Source organism: Rattus rattus, chromosome 17 (genome assembly GCF_011064425.1).
Source record: "Rattus rattus isolate New Zealand chromosome 17, Rrattus_CSIRO_v1, whole genome shotgun sequence".
NCBI classification, from domain to species: domain Eukaryota; kingdom Metazoa; phylum Chordata; class Mammalia; order Rodentia; family Muridae; genus Rattus; species Rattus rattus.
The window spans coordinates 41,567,907-41,588,719 of record NC_046170.1 but is presented as its reverse complement, the minus strand read 5'-3'; the positions used below and the strand labels follow the sequence as shown (position 1 = coordinate 41,588,719).

Here is a 20,813-nt window from a genome sequence, read left to right as displayed (position 1 = left end):
CACAGGCCCCACTGTCCAGCCCAGGGTGGTGCCCAGCCTCACAGCTCTGTCTGCAAAGCCCGGGACAGCCTGAGAAGCTGCCAGGCTTCCAAACCTGCTCCCGTCAGGAGCCGGACCTGAAGAATTACAAATAACGTAGAGGGCAAGTGGGCAAGCAGCTCTTGCAGCCCTGGCAGCCTGGTCCCTGAGTGCCCAAAGCCTAGAGACTAGACTGGCAGAGGAGAGGCTCACAACCCCAAGGCCTGAGAGCCGAGGGCCCGCCACCCTGGGTTTTCTGGCTCAAGGATCTCAGGTCCAAGGCTTGTGGCTCTGAGCTTTAAGCCCAGCACTTGGCATCTGCTGTAGTCCTTGGTTCTGAACAGTCGTGAGCAGCAGCAGCAGCAAGCACTTGCTAGTGTTACTGTTCCGGAAGACACCTAGGGTTAGGGATCTTCAGTCCATGACAGGGCCATGGCAGCTATAGTTGTCGTGCCCACACAGTCTGAAGTTTGGCCCTTAAGGTTTGGCAGCTCCCTGGTGACTGAGATTGGCAGCCTCTCACCTTCTGTCTTCACAAGGTCCAATGTCACCACTGCTTTGCTCCCAACCCAATCACTTGGGAACTCTTCGGCCATCCTCCCAAGGCTGCTATGGGCACTCCGATCAATACTGCTGCCTCCTGCCTCCCCGCCCCTCTCTCTCTCTCTCTCTCTCTCTCTCTCTCTCTCTCTCTCTCTCTCACACACACACACACACACACACACACACACACACACACACCTCTTACCTGCTCAGTCAAAAGACTGAGAGAAGTCTTCCACATCCCACCCTACTGCCTGACACTGTATCTCTGTGTAGCGCTGGCTGGCCTGGGATTTGCTACTTGTCTGGTAGCCTTGAACTCAGAGACCCACCTGCCTCTGCCCTCAAAGTGCTGGGATTAAAGGAGTGTGCCACCAGGCCCTGCACGAGGAACCTTTGTTTTTTAAATTGGACCTGGTGTTGCAAAATGAGAGGACAGAACAGGGAGGTAACAGTGTCTGCCAGCTGACTCCAAAAGGACACTAGTTACACAGCCAGAGGTGGGTGGGACAAGGTTCTGGACCAATTATAGCACAGCTCTGCGTGCAAATGAAGGAGAGGACACTACTATCACAGGCCATTCTGCTGGGCCACCGGGGTGTTCCCCCTCTGGCCTGGGACTACACAGTTCCAGGGACAACTGAAATTCACCAAGGCTAATCTTATAATCCCCAGTGCTCGGGAGGCAGAGACAAGCAGATCCTCAGGACTCAGTGGCCAACAAACCTTAAATAATCAATGAGAGACCCTGTCTCAGAGAGAGAGAGGTGGGGGGAGGGAAAAAAAAAAGAAAAAAGAGCACCGACTGCTCTTCCAGAGGTCCTGAGTTCAATTCCCAGCAACTACATGGTGGCTCACAACCATCTGTAATGGGACCGGATGCCCTCTTCTGGTGTGTCTGAAGACAGCTACAGTCTATATATAATAAATAAATCTTTGAAAGAAAGAAAGTGACTGGCACCTGGGAAATGACCCCCAAGATTGTCTCCTGCTCTCCACAAACATCCGGGCAGGCAGACACCTCTACACAAAGGTTTAACTCCCGGGGAGAGCCAACTAGCAATCATTGTCTGCTCCTGGAAGTCTTTGGGGTTGGTTTGGTTGAGACACGGTCTCACTATGTATCAGGGAACTCTCAGTTTGGCCTGCGACTCTGTGTAGAGCCGGCTGGCCTTAAATCCCGAGATGCACCTATCTGTCTCCAAAGTGCTGGGGCAAAGGCTCTTATGCACAGACCTTTTAAAAGGTTGTTCGGGCTCACAAGTCCTTGGGTCTTGGCTCATTCAAGTGGGGCAGGGCCGAATCCCAGCTGGGGGTGGGTGGCCCACTTCTGCGCGGTGCATTTCTCATCCACCCCAACATCCTCATCCCAGCCCACTCCCATCCCTGCTGGGATGTCGCTTTCTCACAGAAAGCCACCCCTGCTCAACCAAAAGAGGCAGAGGCAGGCAGATCTCTGTGAGCTCCAAGCCAGCCTGGTCTACATAGTAAGTTCCAGGACAGCCCGGGCTATGTAGAAAGAAAGGCCTGTTGTCTCAAAACAAAACAAAATACAACTAAATAAAATGTTCCTGTTTGTATTATATCCACCGATATCTCAAATGCAAGCAACTCGACAGGGGCCACATCCCATGACCCCCATGACAGGGCTTGGGGACGACCCTTCCTCAGAGGGTTGAGGAGAAGGAGCAGGTGTCTGCTGATTGGTCACCAGGCTCAGAGAGCAGAAGCTCACGAAGCAAGGGGTCCTTTTAGGTCTTTACTCTTGTCGCCATGCTAGTTCTGGGGTAGCGGTTCTGATCTACCGTAGGTTCATGCCATCTGCGCACGGGCCACTGGGGACCCACACAGCCTTGTTAAATGATTAGAGAGAGAAAGTCTGTCTTTAATATTTACTTATTTATCTTATGTATGTGAGTTCATTGTTGCTATTTTCAGATGCACCAGAAGAGAGCATCCGGTCCCATTACAGATGGCTGTGGGCCACCATGTGGTTGCTGGGAATTGAACTCAGGACCTCTGGAAGAGCAGTCAGTGCTGTTAACCGCTGAGCCATCTCTCCAGCCCCCGAGAAAGTCTGTCTTATTCACGTTATTCCCACCAGAAAAGTAAACCAACTTAACCATGACAGCCATGAGGAGAAGGAGGAGGGTGGTGGTGGTGATTATGAGGATGGTGACATGTTTTTTGAGACTGGGTCTCACTCTGTTGGCCAGGCTGGCCCCAAACACATAGAGATATCTACTTGGCTCTGCCTCCCAGTGTTGGAATTAAAGGCAAGCTCCAGTATGCAGGCCATAAGGCCAACTTTACCTAGCTAGAGCTCTACCTTGCTGGGCAAGGTGGTCACAGGAGGCCAGTGTGAGCCATTGCTTGAGACTCACTGTGTAGTCACATGGCATCGGCACTTTGCATGCATAGCCTCTCCCCCTCCCCCATTAGGTGGCAGATGTGCTCAATACAGATGTTTCCCTTTTGGTGGTCTCACTTACACAGCTCGGCAAATGGGTCCTAAATTATCTACACCTTGGGTTCTCTCACACCTTGAGTTTCTGAGGCAGGGAAACGAGAGATGCCAGAGTGAAAGAGAGCCTCTGGTAGGGCCTTTGGACGCTCAAGCATTTGGTTTAAATGCAGCCTTCTGCAGTCGTGTTAAACACCCATCACCCCCTCCCCGCCCGTGGGAAGATCAAATGCATGGTTTGTAGCATGTAAACCTCTTGAGCCTCTCTTACCCCAGATGTAGTCAGGGTCTGTGCTGGCTCCAAGGCCCTCTTAATAGAGCACAGATAATTCAGGCTTAGTGACTCACAGTCTTTACCCCAGCACCCAGGAGGCAGAGGCAAGGGGACGTCTGTGAGCTCCAGCCAGTTTGGTCTATGTAGAGAGCTCCAAGACAGCCAGGGCTGCATAGAAAGATTTCTTTTTCTCAGAAAATAAGAGCTGGAGAGATGACTCAGTGGTTAAGAGCACTGACTGCTCTTCCAGGGTCCTGAGTTCAATTCCCAGCAACCACATGGTGGCTCACGACCATCTGTGATGAGATCTGATGCCCTCTTCTGGTGTGTCTGAAGATAGCTACAGTGTACTTATAAAATAACAGGTCAATGAAGATTCCGAGGGGTGTCATTTTGGATTAGAGTGGCAGCTAGGAAAGGGACACACAGACAAGGCCCTGGTGGCCACAACATTCCAGGCTGCTTGAGTTGTTACACATAACAAAAAGGGTTACACATGGGCAGAAGCAGTTAGAAGAGCTCTTTGGGCCCAGCTTGGGAGGCAGATTTAAGCATCATCCCAAGGTGGGGGTGGCGGGGACGAGTCACATCTTTGCTGGGCTATGAGACAGGCACAAGAACCAGAGCACATTCCACGTCTGTCACCCATGGGGCTGTCACCAACCAACTTGTTGGGATACTTCCACTCCACTCAAACAGATAGTTTGAGCAGGCACAAGGAGGCTAGCAGCCCCAGGCCCTTAAGTGCCAAGGTCTAGACACTAGGCTGATTGTCCCAGACACTTACAGCTCCAAGCCATGACAGCCACGGGATGATGGCGGTGGGTACTCAAGTTGGGGGTAAACTGCTCTGGAACTTCATCACCAGCATCCTGGGGTGTGGCAGCCGCTCTAATCCTACAGCATCTCATCATGCTACAGCTCCTGGGTGGGTCTCAAAGACCTGGGACCTTTGTTTCTTATAGCTACCAGCATTACAGTTCTGGGACTCAGGGGGTCCAAACCATCAACCCCTGAAGTATGGTACCTTCCTGGAACTCTTTAAGCAACTGGAGCGTACAATCTCTTATCTCTGCTCCACCAACCCAGCTTCCCACTGCTTCTGACCCTAGCTGCTCTCTGGAACTTCTCAGGCCCCTCTTGTCCCCACAGCAGCTATTGGGACAGCATTCCTATCACCGAATTGAGTGAGAGAGCTCCTTCCTTCTCCCTACCAGCCACACTCTAGACCAGTGGTTCTCAACCCATGGGTCACACCCCCTTGGGGGGGGGTCAAACAACCTTTTGATAAGGGTCGAGCATCAAATATTTACCTTATGATTCACAATAGTAGCAAAATTACAGTTATGAAGTAGCAATGAAACTAATTTTCTGGCTGGAGGTCACCACAGCGTGAGGGACTGTATTAAAGGGTCACAGCGTTAAGAGGGCTGAGAACCACTGTGCTAGACAAGGTGGACACAGAAGTGGAGGTCACATGGGCACAGACTAGGTAAATGAGCCAAGAGCTGCCACACAGTTCAGAGTTGATTAGCAGAAGGTCCCTGGGTCCCTACTGGGTTTGTTTCTCAGAGCTGGGTCCTTGGGGTCTCTATGGCTTCACACCTGCCCTACTGGCCCTTCAGTCTTGACCCCTCTCTGTCTCCAGGGCACCCTCTCTGGACTGGTCCAGTGTCCTCACCGGGAGGCACCCGGCAGTCTCCCATTAATATCCAGTGGAGGGATAGTGTCTATGACCCGCAGCTGGCACCGCTCAGAATCTCCTATGATGCTGCGTCCTGCAGATACCTCTGGAACACTGGTTACTTCTTCCAGGTGGAGTTTGACGATTCCTGTGAGGAATCAGGTGAGCCTGGGTTGGGATCACAGCGGTCAACATTTGAATCTGAAATGTTCCTGTAGGCTGGAGCACTTAAATACCTAGTCCCCATGGATGGTTTCTGCTTATTGAGGTTAGGAGATAGGGCCTCTCCGGAGGAAGTGGGTAACCTGGGTAAGTGTTGGGCCATATATTATCCCCAAATCCCACTACTCCCTCCTACCTCTGTGTGTGTGTGTGTGTGTGTGTGTGTGTGTGTGTGTGTGTGTGTGTGTAGGTGTGCCTGTGCATACAGAGGCCAGAGATCAACTTCCTGTGTCATCCTCAGGAACCCTCCACTGTTGGCTTAGATTTTTCAAAACCTTCTTTTAATAAGGGTTCTTAAATGTTTCAACCTCGCTTCTAGCCCACACCCACCAGAGGTAGCAGAAAGGAAAGGTTAATAAAGCGCAGGAGGAGGCAGACCTGTTTACAAACAGTTCTTTGGAGCGAATCTAATCTGTGTCGTCAGGATATCAGCAGTTCAGTTCACAGGATTCAGCGGCAACAGCTCAATCCACTTGCAAACACCATTCACGAATCTGCAATGGCAGGTGGACCCGGGAGAAACCGAGAGGCTTCGCTGTAGGCTGTTTAGGAGTAGTTCCTTCCGGCAATTCCAATCTCCATTTGGCAGGATACCGGCAGGCCAGTTCAGTAGTGTCAGGATAGCAAACACAAATCAGCAGCGGTGGCAAGATCCAGCCGAAACAGCCAGGCCTCCACCAAATCAACAAATCAGCAAATCAGGAGACGTCCTCTGCCATGCCTCTCTCAACAAAATGAAGACCAGTGAAGATGAAGACACGAGACCAGCGAAGCAACGTAGAGCACGCTGTCACACCGTCCATTGAGTCCTATTTATACCCCCCTCCAAACATCATATGTCCACCACGGGTCCTGTCTCAGCCAAACACCATGAGTCTGTGTTAGCAAAACTCCACATGAGTCTGCATCAGCTGACACATCTAGAAACTTCCATTTCACTCTGCCAATTGGCCCATCCACAGAAGCGGCAAGGAGCCACCAGAAAACCACCAGAAGTTTTTTGATGCTCTCTGTGAAGTCTTGACAAACCATGACCAGCAAAGAATGGTAAGGCGAACCATTACCATCCAGCGTCGCCCACTGTCTGGGGGGTCATACTTATGTTCCTTCAGAACATCATGCATCCATTCACATGTCTGCATTAGCAAAACATCCTTTCACCTGGGTGCCCCAGCAAAACATCATTTGACCTAACTGACTTTCCAAAGAACCCAAAAGTTTCCACTTCATTCCACCTTGATGTTTGAAGCACAGGATCTTGCATTGGCCTGAGACTCACCCAGGAGGCTAGGCTGGCAGTCCAGCAAGCCTCAGCTCCAGCCTACCTCCGCCTTTGCTTCTCTAGAACTGGGATTGCATGCGCCAACAGCATACCTTGCTTTTTATGTGAGTTCTGAGGATTAGGTCCTCAGACTTGTGTGGCTGAGCATCTCCCCAGACCTGAGTCCCTTCTCCTCTGTGCTCCTGCCAGCTCAGAACTGCTCTGCCACCACCCTTCCCCGACACCAGGCACTGTACCCTCTGAAAATTGCCAGCCAAAGTTAACCCAGAGCAAATCTTTTTTTTTTTTTTTTTTTTTTTTTTTTTTGGAGCTGGGGACCAACCCAGGGCCTTGCGCTTGCTAGGCAGGCACTCTACCACTGAGCTAAATCCCCAACCCCAACCCAGAGCAAATCTTAAGTGGCTTCTGTGAGGTACTGGGTCTCAAGAATCTACCAGCAACACAGCTGCCATTCTTGTCTTCCATGACGCACAGACTCAACGAGGAAGGGGAGCCTGAGCCAGGCCGGGACATGGGGCTCACTAGAGGGGGGAAAGTGTGTGACCAGCAGTCACCTGAGTTGTGAGGATGAAATCAGGGATAGAGTAGGACCTTTCCCATCCTGGGACAGAAGGAAAAACAGACCAGTGAAGGCTGGTGACGGTTGACAGGGGGATTTCTCGGGCTGGGCAGGGGCATAAGAGTCATATCCTGCAGGCTTACTACTCTCCTTGGTGTAGTTGCAAGCTGTTCCAGGGCGGAGTCTTGGGTGGTGGAGCTGGAAGATAATTCTCAGCCATTCTGAGGACTAGGACTGGCTGGTGGCATCTACCACACTCTACTCTTCCCACACACACATCCCCCCATCCCTAACCTACCACCACTGCTGCCCACCCCCACCTCACCCACTCCCACCCCTAAGACACAGAGGTCTGCAGTAGCCAAGACTAGCCTCACCTCTTGATCTTGACCTTTTGGTCCTCCTGCCTCCACCTCCCCACCTCCACCTCCCCAGAGCTAAAGTTACTGGATGTTCTAGGCCTTTGCTCTTGGGCTCTTTTTTCTGGGAGCTGTTTGTCCTGTCAGTTCAGACTTCCTTTGGTTGCTCACTGCAGAAACCACAGCTGTCTTAAGCACAGAAGAAGGAACTTAGTTCGTGTCAATCAGGGAAAGCCCAGACACGGCAGGGTCCAGAGTGAGTGACAAATGACTCCCTGGGTGGATTTCCTAGAGGTAACAAAAATGAGTGGCCTCGGTTGAGCACCACCTCCCAAAAGAACACCAGGAGAAGAGAGTTCTGTCAATAGTCCTGGCGACTGCACCGTGTCCCACTGCTGGTGGCCAAGCAGGCATGAGCCAAGCACAGTGGTTCCCATCAGGGTGTAGCCAACCTAAGGGTGACCCTGACTCGAAGCAAAATGTGCACCCGAGACGGGAAATTATCCTCCCACAGGACCTCAGGGCATGGCTCCCAGAAGTGTGACTGGGGAGAGAAAGCCAGCAGCTAGGGATCCTCACTCTCTTAACACCGCTGACCTTGGCTCATCTGTAACTTGATGGCTCCAAGGTCCATGGCCTTGCACTGTGGGCAGGCAGCAGCCTTCCAGTGTGACCTCAGTCTGATCCCACCCCTGGCGTCACCACCTTCCCCATCTGGATCAAAAGGATGCTCCCACCCTGCGCAGATGGAAAGAGCCATGAGTGTCTTCCGCCCCATAAACTAACATCGTTTCCCTGGCTTACAACCACCCAGGCCAATCTGCTTTTACTGCATCCGTCCCGTGGCTTCCCTCCTCGCCTGGCTCTCTCTCTACATTTTTCTGTCCCCTCCATTCACCTCCATTGGAAATCAGGAACAGAGGGTGGAAAACGCCAGGGAGGGGGTGGAGGGCAAGATGCCACAAAAAAAAGTTTCCAGCCAGAATGAGGAAATGAATCTTCCATTTAAAAAAAAATAAAGAAAAGAAAAACTGGATGAAGAAGAAAGAACGGGGGTATCTAAAGTAAGCAGGAGGCATGGGGATGTGGAGGTGATTTTGTGAAAAGTGTCTCAGTTTGGCCAAGTGAGTGGCAGCAACTGTAGTCACATACCAGCAGGAGGCACCAGACAGTTGCTCTGGAAGTCAGAGAAGGCAGAGGAACTGTTCCAGGAGATAGGGATGCTGTCTCTTGTAGATTGTCAGGGGGAATGAATTTCAGAGGCAGATACTGCTCTGAAGGCCATTGGTCCAAAGGCCTTCTGGAGCGGGGGTAGGGGGGCTGGGGGGGGGGGTAGGGAGCACTGCTGTGCCCCACGTGAGCCAGGTCACTATGTAAACTTCACATCTGCAGGTGGTTCATCTTCTTTCCTAGGGATAGGGATGGTGTGTGTGTGTGTGTGTGTGTGTGTGTGTGTGTGTGTGTGTGTGTGTGTGTGTGTCTGCGCGTGCGCGCGCACGCGCGCGCGCGCGCAATAGAGTGTGTTTCCTGTTGCTCTACTCATGGGCAGTGTGAGATCAGCCAGCCCTGTGTCAGCCTCCTTTGTTACTGAAGTTGCAAGCTGGTTCTGAGCAGAAATGAAAGGAGACAGTGAAAATGAGGGTACCCGGAACCCTGCCAAAGGATTAAGCATTCCGTATAGGACCTCTTTTTCCCCTGCCTTGGTCGCAGCCAAGTGCTGGCTGCATGTTCTTTGCCATGCCCTCCACTAGAGGGACCGCCAAGAAGCAGGAAGCAGCCGATAGCCCAGACTCTGGGTGGGCTTTCTCTGACCCTATTCAATCAGTAGAAGCAACCATGTAACAGTGATGGGCACAGAGCCGGGACCCTAAAGTTACTCTGTAACAGTCCTGGACCAAAAAGAAGGCAATCTGAATGGGATCCTTCAGCTCTCAGACTAGGGAAACTACTGACAACAAAGAATTACATTTTCCCCCAGAAATTCCACACAGGAAGGGAAAGCCTGAATCCTGATGTCAGCCAGGGACCCCCCAGGCACCTTGCAGAGAGATGAGCTGAGACAGTAAAAGTGTTACTGCTGGGTAGGACCTCACATTGACTAGGTCTGCTTAGTTATACATACCCTTTGCTCTGTATTTAAACCCAAATCTTGTCAGGACACAGAGATGGACTTGAGGTGGTTGTTGGCAACATTGAGAACGTTTCCTTTCTCTGTTTATCTGTGAAAATATCTTTTAAGTGGGTTATTCGGGAGGAGGGGCTGAGCCTAGTTTGCTGGGAGCTGTCAGGGTCCCCAGGCTTTGCCTGAAAAACTTCTAGTAACATTTCCACCGTCCACCATGACCTCTGATCCTTTCAGTGACAACTGATAATTGTCACCAAAGCCAAGAGATCCCAGAGGAGCTTTATTCTTGAGAGCCCAAGTCCAGGCCGCTGCTGTTGGCCACCATAGGCCTGGCTCCCAGAGTCCAGAGTTTAGAGCTGTCAGACTTCACTTCTATCCCTCAGGGGTTGTAGGTCAGAGAAAGAGCCTGCTGACAGAATAAACCAAGAGAAGGCACCCAGGCAAATGGAGGCTCCCACCTGGACAGGTGACCTGGAGATGGGGCAAGGTCTCCTTCCTTGTTCCTCTGGTCTCCACAATGACGTCTCTCATCAGATCCAAGCTCCAAGATAGTCCTAGCTAGTGGGGTGCCTGCCAGGACATCTCCATTACAGAGAGGCTCCAGGGATCCCTGAGCCTGACCAGGAAGGAAGGTATAGATTGGTGAGTTCAAGATGTTTCATAAAGCCAAGGAGAGAGAGAGGTGCTCAGAGGGACCCTTCTAGCAGATGCTGGCTCTTTCCTTCCTTCCTTCCTTCCTTCCTTCCTTCCTTCCTTCCTTCCTTCCTTCCTTTTTCTTTGTTTCCTTTTTGGTCTTTTGACTGGGACTTACTATGAAACCAACTGGGAGTCACTTTGAGACTCAAAACTGAAAATATCCTCTGCCTTAATCTCCTGAGAACTGGGCTTGCAGTGTGTCTGCCACCAGGCCTGGCTCCTGATGCATGCTTTTCTGAAGATGTGTCTGCCAATGTCTTTACAGAAAGGTCCTACCCTGGGGTCCTACCCTGGGAGAAGCAGTGTCCTTTTCACGTGCTGTGTTGGTTCCAAAGATGGGGGGGGGGGGAGACCTCGAACCCAAATCATCACGGCCAAATTAATTAACGCATGCTGTTAATTAAAGGAAGGTTTGGGTTTTTTGTTTTTAGTTCCTGTACACAGGCTGCCTCCCCACTAAGGCAGGGTTTGAGATGTCAGTGTTGGATGAGAGGAAGACAAGTCTTTTATAGCTCAGAGGTGGGAGCTACAGAGTTACAGAAGAAGAATATAACAGGCAGTTAAAACAAGGCTATCCATTGCAGCAGGTAGTCGTAACAATGTAATCCTAGGGGCCATATAACAAAGGTAGGGCTGCAAGATGGTTATAAACAGCTTTTTAAATCATAGACATGGTTTCTATCCCTGGAGTGGGCATCCCAGGATCACTGTCCCTAAGGCTACAGATGGGGCATAGCCCAATCCTCGGAAAACAGAGGTTTAATCATAAACAGGCACGAACCTAGTTTGTCTTTACCATAAAATGGCTTTGAAGCCTAAAATGGAGACAGGCTGGATCTTGAGCTGTCACCTTGACTCTAACATTCTCAGTCGCCCCAATGACAGCGACTATCAGTACAGTAAGTAGCTTTGGTGTGCTTAGCCCTCTGAGGCAACAAGGATCTCACATTTGCTCTTTGCTCCTGTGAGACAGATGTCATTTCCCTTCTACAAATGTCATCTATACCATACAGAGAAAAGTGCAAAGCCACACTCTGCGGAGGCCAGGGCTGATCTCATCGTGGCCTGGTGTTCAAGTCTACCTTCTACGGATGGGGCTTGTGGTGTCCTTTGATCACTGCCAAAAGCTGTTGGCCAGCTGTGACTTGTCCTCACCTAGAGAGCACTGGGCACAGGGCAGCCCTTTGGCCTTGGCCTTCACAGGTTGGCAACTGGTTCCATTCTGGGGTGACCCCTGAACTTACAAGCCTCTGCAAGATCCTGGTGTTTGTTGTTCCAACTAACAAGGGTTTCCCACGCCTCTGTTGTGCTAATTTTAAGCCCTAAAGCAGCTGCTGTTCCTTGCCAACGGCCTGCTCTGTCCTGGGGAGAGCCCAGAATTACAAGTAGGTGGCTATTCAGAGGGACTGTTGTAACAGAGGGGTCATCTCAGTGAGCCCTTGGCCTCGAATGTTAATAGTTATTTTACTAGGAGACTCTGACTCTGGCTGATGTAACCACACTATTTTATCTCCCTTACCTCAGATGTACCTGTGCTCAGAGAACACAGAGTGGCGGATGGTCAGGCCTCAGAGGACAAACCTTGCACTTGGAAGTCTTGGCGCGGGTGGGGCTGGCAAGCAAAAGGTTCTGTTTCCCTGCAGCCTTTTAGAAATTAGTCATTGTATTATCATTACAAAGAACTGGTTACCTATTACTTTATCTGGTTCTGTAGACTTTATCTCAGGTCCCTTTCTCAAAGGAAAGTAACAGGGCGTGGCTTTGAACTCTGGGACCAAAGTCAGTGGCTTAAGTGTTCAACAGGAACAGGGGGGTTTGGGAGTCAACTGGTCACCTGGAACCCCTGCTGTAGGTAATGCCTCACTTTCTGTGTGCTGGTTAATGTTGCATCATTCTGACATAACCCAGAGTCCTTTTAGAAGAGAAAGTCTCAGTTAAGAAAATGCCTTCACCATTTTGGTCCAGGATCAGATCGGTCTAGACTGATGATGTGGAGGGCCCTGCCCATTGTGGGTGTGACCAAACCCCGGGGCCTGTGATCCTGGGTTCTATAAGAAAGCAGGCTGAGCAAACCACATGGAACAAGCCAGGAAGCAGCACCTTCTGTGACCTCTGCACCAGCTCTGGCTTCCGGTTCCTGCCCTGACTCCCCTCAGTGATGGATTAGGATGTGGAAGTGAACCCTTTCCTCTCCGAGTGGTTTATGATCATGGTGTTCATCACAGCAACATTGACCCTAAGTAAGACACTCTGTGTCCTCCTCTCAAGTTTGGGCTTCTAGCGCCTTTTCTATGAGGTCATCCCTTGGGAAACACCCAGTTCCCTACTCAGGGTCCAGCACATAGCTTGTCAGCTAGTCGCCCTGTGGTATACGCTGAGTCTACACCTCACGCTGACAGCTACACCAGTTGAAGACCAGACAACAGAATGTGAGGACATGGAGATTTGGCCTGTGTCATTTGCTCTCAGCTATCTTACCTCAAGCACACATTCCAACAGCCATTGTCCTGTTTCCTTGGAAGGCTTCCTACACACTGGACAGTCTATCTCCCATGGGACGCAATCCTTACTGGGACTCTATGGGACTCTATTGACTAAGGAAACCAAAGCTGGAAGAAACGAAGCACTAGGCCAGGATTTTGCCTGCAGAAGGGTTCCAGTGTACCTGCAGATCCACCCCCGAGCATGCAGATCCATCCCCGAGACTGCAGATATACCCCTGTGCCTGCACATACACCCCTGTGCCTGGGGATACACTCCTGAGCCTGCAGATACACCCCTGAGCCTGCAGATACACCCCTGAGCCTGCAGATACACCCCTAAGCCTGCAGATACACCCTTGTGCCTGCACATACACCCCTGTGCCTGCAGATACACCCCTGAGCCTGCAGATACGCCCCTGTGCCTGCATATACACCCCCATGCCTGCAGATACACCCTTGTGCCTGCACATACACCCTGAGCCTGCAGATACACCCCTGAGCCTGCAGATACACCTCTGTGCCTGCAGATACACCCTTGTGCCTGCAGATACACCCTGAGCCTGCAGGTCCACCCCTGAGCCAGCAAACCCAGGCCTGACAGCAAAAGGAGCCATGAAAGACGCCTTTCCAGTCCTTAAATAAGCACACACTTGCTGCTTTGTCATGGCTGCCTCTGCCGTCAAGGCTAATCTTGGAAACACTGTCATGGTGAGAACTTTCTGTTCCAACTTGAAAGGGCTCAGGACCACTCCTCCGTATGTGCGAATTCTTGGATGGTGAGGCTGTATGATGTGTACAGTGCCCTGGGCTCAAAAAGGCCTCACGCTCTGAGTCCCCAATTCCTGGCCTCTCTTCCCAACTTCACTTCCCCAGAGCCTCTGCGATCCAGTGCAGGTTTCATGGTTACCTTACCTTGCTGGGAAGCAATCAGACTCCACCTGCCTTCCCACTGAGCTGCCTGGGCAGGCCAGCAAGTACTAGCCCCTCAAATATCTTTTTGTTTGTTTGTTTGTTTGTTTGTTTTTCCAGACAGGGTCTCACTACGTAGCCCTGGCTACCCCAGAATTCAAAATGTAGACTAGGCTCATTTGAACTCATAGAGATAGATCTCCGTGCCTCCGCCTCCAGAGTGTTGGGATTAAATGTGTGCATGGCCACGCCTGGCCTCCCCTTATTTTTATTGGGTGTACTGAAGCCTTTGGAGTTGTTGTTGCTGTTGTTTAGTTTGGTTTTGTGAGCGATGCCTCTGGCGGTAGGAGAGAAGAGTCATCCCTTCCTATCCCAGATGGGTCCCCAGACCCCTGCAGCCCCGGCTGCCCCTCATGAGGTTGCCGTGTTTCGCTGAGGCAGGCAGGGGACTCCATTTATCAGAGTGCAGAACCAGCGCCTGGCCCCAGTTTGACCACGGTGGCCTTTAGACTTCATTCGTCAAAGGACCATGACTAGAGCTGCCCACTTTGCAGCCCAAGAGAACCAAACAGAATCCTGGGATGCAAACTCTACCACAGGTTTGCCTCAGCCTGGACCCTTCTCATCTGCAGACCTCAGTTCCCAGTGTGTGAGTGGCACCCACTGATCAGATGGTCTTCACTGTGTTTGTGGATTGGTTTTTGATCGATCCATAAAGATGCCAACAGCCAATGGCTGAGCGCGGGGCGGAACACTTAGAATTGTGCAGGTAGGACCCAGAGAGGAAGGGTAGAAGAATGGGATGCAGGAACAGCAGGAAATCAAGCCAACCAGCCATGTGAGACTCTCGGGGTAAATGGTCACTAGCCACTTCCCCGACTGGGCCTAGGGTAGCAGGGAAAGTTTAGGAGTGCCCAGCCTTTGAGGTAGCCAGGCATTTAAAAGCAAGCTAATGTGTGTTCATTCAAGGATGTAGCTCCTAGACAGGTGCACACATGTGATTCACCAGGAGCCAAAGGGCACAGCAAAACCAGCCCTACCTGTGGACTAAGAATCCCATCTAGAGGGCTGGAGAGATGGCTCAGTGGTTAAGAGCACTGACTACTCTTCCAGAGGTCATGAGTTCAATTCCCAGCAACCACATGGTGGCTCCCAACCATCTGTAATGAGATCTGATGCCCTCTTCTGGCGTGTCTGAAGATAACTACCGTGTACTCATATACAGAAAATAAAATAAATCTTTAAAAAAAATATTTTTTTTAAAAAAAGAATCCCATCTAGAGGGCTGGAGAGATGGCTCAGTGGTTAAGAGCACTGACTGCTCTTCCAGAGGTCATGAGCTCAATTCCCAGCAACCACATGGTGGCTCACAACCATCTGTAATGGGATCTGATGCCCTCTTCTGGCCTGCAGTCACATATGCAGGCAGAATGCTGTACATAAAATAAATAAATAAATCTTTAAAAAAAAAAAAAAAAAAAGAATCCCGCCTAGAAAACAAGAATTTCATCTATAATTTAGCATCGAGCGTGTGTATACATTATGCACGTGTGTGCCCATGTGGAGGCCCAAGGACAACTTCAAATCAGGTGTTGTTCCTCAGGAGCCATCTCCTTTGTGTTTTGAGACAGGTTCCCTCGTGGCCCTGGGGCTCACTAATGAGTCTAGGCCGGCTGGACAGTGAGTTCAAAGGATCCCCTGTGTCCATCCCCCAGCACTGGGGTGACAGGGCCACACCACCGAACGTGGGTGCTGGGGGCTAAGCTCAGGCCTTGTCTGTTTGTCATTTTCAAGACATGGTTTCATTATGAAGTCCTGGCTGGCCAGGAACTTGCTCTGTAGACTAGGCTGGCCTCAAACTCACAGAGATCCTCCTGCCTCTGCCTCCCAGGTGCTGAAATTAAAGACTTGCACCACTACACTGGCTCAGACTCAGATATTAATGTTTATAAGGCAAGCACTTTACTGACTGAAGCATCTCGTTATTTCTTGGCCTCCATCTGCACATTTTCTTATTTTATTATATACGTGTGTGTATATGTGTGTGTGTGTGTATGTGTGTGTGTATACGTGTGTGTGTGTATATGTGTGTGTGTGTATACGTGTGTGTGTGTGTGTGTGTGTGTTTTGCCTGCACATGGATCTATGCACATCTTGTGTGCCTGGTGTCTACAGAGGCAGAAGAGGGTATCAGATCCCTGGAAAGTGGATTTATTACATGGTTGTGAGCTGCCATGCGTGTTCTGAGCATTGAGCTCCTGTCTCCCAGGAGAGCAGCCAGTGTTCTTTTTTTTTTTTAAAGATATATTTATTTATTTTATGTATATGAGTACACTGTATCTTCAGAGATACCAGAAGAGGGCACCAAATCTCATTACAGATGGTTGTGAACCACCATGTGGTTGCTGGGATTTGAACTCAGGACCTCTGGAAGAGCAGTCAGTGCTCTTAACCACTGAGCCATCTCTCCAGCCCACAGCCAGTGTTCTTTTTTTTTTTTTTTTTTTTTTTTTTCTTTTTTTCGAGCTGGGACTGAACCCAGGGCCTTGCGCTTGCTGCGCCTACCACTGAGCCAAATCCCCAACCCCTGTAGCCAGTGTTCTTAACTGCTGAGCCAACCCCCTAGCCTCTTATCTAAAGTTAGGTGACAGCTTGAGGTTTTAAGACTGATGCTCCAGAGCCACCATAAGGAAATGGTTGTTTATAAGGAGATGGTACGACTGTACCAGCCCAGCGCCTGTCCAAACCGTGGCCCAAGCATGAGCTAGCTCTGTCTCCAGCGTGCAGTGTATTGCTTTGCACACTGTTTTCATAGGGAAAAGGAAGCACAGCCCATTAGCTGGTGGCAGTCAGCACTCAGTAGCATCTTTCACACCACATGACGCAAGGCCCGTTTGCAGCTTTTACTCTCAATTTGACATGGCCTAGAGTCCCCTAAGAAGGAAGTCTGATAGAAGGATTGCTCAGATTCGATTGGCCTGTGGGCCTATCCGAGGGGGATTGTCTTTGATGGTTAACTGATGTAGGAGGGCCCGGCCCACTGCGGGCAACGCCATTCCCTAGGCAGATGGCCCTGGGCTAAGCTAGCTAATCATGAGCCTGAGAGAAAGGTGCTGGGAGCAGAATTCCTCCATGATTTCTGCTTCCAGTTCCTCTTTGAATTCCTGCCCTGAGTCCCTTGGGTGATGGCCTGTGACCTAGAAGTTAAGGCACATAAACCTTTTCCTTTCCTAAGTTGCTTTTGGTTAAAGTGTTTATCACAGAAACAGAAAGAAAGCGGCAACACTTTGATACACGAGGCTAAGTGCCCCAGCATGTCTGTTGTATGCAAGGAGGCATCTCTAGCCATGGACCAGGCTTCCCAGCTCTGCCCTGATCCCAGGCTTGCCTGACCATCCCGGGAGCACCTGGTGCTGCTTTCTATGAAGGCTGAAGTGTCCAGCAGGCTTTGATGGGAATGTGTCAGCTACAGGTGGAAGTGTGGTTAGCCACATGGGGGCTCATCAACCGGGACGACGTCAACTACCCTGGACTGTTGAACTTGTCTCTGTTCAGGATGTCCAGATGACCAGGTGTGAGGAACACACCTGTAATGCTGGAACTCAGGAGGTGGAGGCAAGGGGGTCGGAAGTTCGAAGCCATCCTTGGCTACAAATGGAATTCAGTGCCAGCCTGAGCCCCATGAGACCCTGTCTCAGAAGAAAAGAAACCCTTTGGAAATCCTTGTAGGATTAGCACACCTCTCAGAAGTCATCCTGTGTAGTCACATGTAGGGACTTAAGGTTCTTACCGCCATCTAGTGGCTGTTCTAGGTAGGACTTGGCCTTCATCTATCCTAAAGCTTACTGTGAACCTGTTGTGACAGGCACCACTCTAGGCCTGAGGTGACCAAGCACTGGCCAGGCCACCTTTCACAGACCTCCCTGTGTTTTGCAGCACAGCAATCCCTTGGAGATAGAAGGCTGCCCCCACTACACACACACACACACACACACACACACACACACACACACACACAGAGAGAGAGAGAGAGAGAGAGAGAGAGAGAGAGAGAGAGAGAGAGAGAGAGAGAGAGAGGCAGGCAGTGCTGGGCCCACACAGTCCAGGTATATGTGTCCCTTCTCTTGTTTGCAGGGATCAGTGGTGGGCCTCTGGGAAACCACTACAGGCTGAAGCAGTTTCACTTCCACTGGGGAGCAACAGATGAATGGGGCTCTGAGCACATGGTGGACAGCCATGCATACCCGGCTGAGGTTCGTAAATGCCGTGAGACAACACACGATTGGGTGCTTTCAATCCCAGGCCTACCATAGGCTGACCAGCCCTCACCCCCCCCACCACACACACACCTACCAAGTGCCCGAACTGGAGGATTTCTGGGACCTGGGGCCCTCCTGAGCCCATTAGAACAGTAAGAGCAGCTGCACCCACTTACTTGGCTGCCTTGTACAGTGAGGGAGTAGGGGTGCCTCTGAGGGCCCATGCTGACGCGTTCCTTCCCCCTGAGGTACCAGCCATATGGTGGGTATAGTGTGGAATAGAGTTTATGTAGAGGAGGAAGTAGAGACAGAGAAAGGCAGATAGATGGGTTGGGGGTGGTGGTGGCCATGAACATGTGGAGAGAGAGGGGAGATAGGCATGGGGAGAGAAGGGACAGAGAGGGTGACCCTCTTTATTGTGAGTCAGGCATACCTGGCTGTTGCCTTATCTTAGTCAGGGTTTCTATTCCTGCACAGACATCATGACCAAGAAGCAGGTTGGGGAGGAAAGGGTTTATTCAGCTCACACTTCCACATGGCTGTTCATCACCAAAGGAAGTCAGGACTGGGACTCAAGCAGGTCAGGAAGCAGGAGCTGAGGCAGAGGCCATGGAGGCGATGTTACTTACTGGCTTGCTTCCCCTGGCTTGCTCAGCTTGCTCTCTTATAGAACCCAGGACCACCAGCCCAGGGATGGCAACACCCACCATGGGCTGCCCCACCCCCCTTGATCACTAATTGAGAAAATGCCTTACAGCTGGATCTCATGGAGACATTTCCTCAAGGGAGGCTCCTTTTTCTGTAATAACTCCAGCTTGTGTCAAAGTGACACACAAACCCAGCCAGCACACCAGGTAACTGTGGGGCGGGGCCTAGAAGGAATGCTAACATAGGTCACCGCCGAAAATTAATCAAATCAGCTGAGGCTCTGCAGTTGGGACAGGAAACAGGCGATGCCCGGAGACCTCCCAGCACTGGATCAACGACATTTCCCAACATCAAAAAAATGGAGAGCCCATGTGGTGATAAACCATGGGCTTTCTCCCTCAGCTCTCGAATTGCCAAATTGCCCTATTTACCTTGTCCATCCACCCCCTCCTCTGTAGGTGCTGCCTCTGCTGCCCCTCCCATCTCTGCCCACTCCTCCTCCCACCCCTCTGCCTTCCATCCCCAACCTCGGTGTACACTCAACATTTTGCCTCTCATCTCATCGTCTTCTGGTTGGAGACGTGAACCCGTGTCTAGTCAAAGCCACAGGATGGATGGAGCCGAGCGGTGGTTGGGGTTCATTCCGAACTGGCAAGTGTGGCCACTAGAGGGCGCAGGCGTCTCTCCTCATCTAGTGGCAATCAAAGCTTCCTCCCAGTTCTTGTGAGCAGATGTGTCTACTGAGGAAGGCTTCTGTGGTAGCTGATCAACTTGAGAGTCTTGGGCTCTGTCCACCCTCCCTGGTTCATGCCTAGACATTTCTGTGTGACCCTGTGGAGATGAGGAGGGAGGAGGGAGGGCAGGTGGGTACAAATGAAGTCCAGGGGTCTACAATAAGACTGTCAGCCAAGAGGCCGGCCGATGCAAATGAGGGCTCCGACCCTGAGACCCGGAGCTGCTTTCTGGGGAGTCTCAGGTAGACAGAATGAGTCTACCCAGCTGCTCCCAGAAGCCATGACCAGGCACATCCTGGGAGTGAGGACCCAGAGCAGAGCCCTGGATGGCAACAAGCAGAGCTTGCTAACCATGATGCCTAGGGCTTGCTGGCCGTTGTCCCTGAGGACTCATGGCTAGGCACAGTTGAGAATGCTCTTGTGCTTAGAGGAAACGTGTGCTTGCCCCCTGCCGAATCCAAGCGGCTCCAGAACTCCCTCTGACAAAGCCATCATATCTGCACGGAACTCGTGCACATCTAGCATACTTCCGGGATAGCCATCCTCAGCTCTAGGTCACTGACATGCTGTGAGCCCAAGTGAATACCTGTTGCTATTTGTTTCAGTTCAAGAAAAACACAGATGTAACATTTTTATTCCAAATAGATACAAAATCCATCCGTGGGAAGGTACAACTGGACACATACCCAGACTTCCCACGTTCAGAGCACTACAATTCCCAGGCAGGGTAGCACCACCCCCACCCCCACCCCCCACAGCTGCCTCCCTGCTGCCTCATGCAAGACTCTGCTCCATTCCCTCCCGTTGTGAATTCCCACAGAGCCTTTTGAGGTCCACAACCACATCCAGGAAATAGAAGGATTACAAAATAAAGACAGGGCAGAGTCCAGGGTCGGATGCCAGGTGTGATGCTGGGGACTTACCTCTCTGAGAAACTGTTCAGTGCTCACGGTCCTGTGTTTTATCTGGTGACCCTTGTTCCAAGTGACATGTTGGTACAAATGATCACACTATTCACTTCTGTCTTGGCAACTCAAGACACTTTTGGTGGCTACTGGTCACTGTTAAGTTGACAGACGGGATCATTTTGATTGTGTTCACTGGTGTAGGAAAAGTTCTGTCTTCATTACTTTTCTGTTGTTCTTGCGGGAAAAAAAAAAAAAACATGAAACATAAGGGGCAGTGGTGGCACACGCTGATCTCTGAGTTCAAGACCAGCCTGGTCTACAGAGCAAGTTCTAGGGCTTTGAGAAATCCTGTCTCAAAAACCAAACCAAACCAAACCAACAACAACAACAAAAACCCATCATGGCCAAGGCAGTTCATAGAAGGAAAGATTTATTTGGGTAATGGTTACGAAGAATCAAGTAGCAGGTGGTAGACATGGCCACGGGAACAAGAACTGAGAACAAACAGTTTTAAACACAAGCACGAAGCACAAGGGCAGATTGGAAATGCGCTTTAAATTCTCCTCTCCCCCTCTCAAGAGGTACATTATGTATATCTGAGCACTCTATCTACATATACATCTGTATGCCAGAGAAGGACCTCAGA

The 20,813-nt window shown here is 50.8% G+C and overlaps 1 protein-coding gene across 1 annotated transcript in view; it reads left to right on the top strand.

The window, feature by feature from the left end:
* The window catches only part of Ca5a (carbonic anhydrase 5A), a 28,987-nt gene that overhangs the window by 624 nt on the left and 7,550 nt on the right, over positions 1 to 20,813 (top strand). Inside the window, exons 2-3 of the mRNA XM_032887890.1 lie at positions 4,948 to 5,145; positions 17,753 to 17,871. Coding sequence (XP_032743781.1) covers positions 4,948 to 5,145; positions 17,753 to 17,871 — 317 coding nt within the window. The remainder of the gene's footprint in view (positions 1 to 4,947; positions 5,146 to 17,752; positions 17,872 to 20,813) is intronic.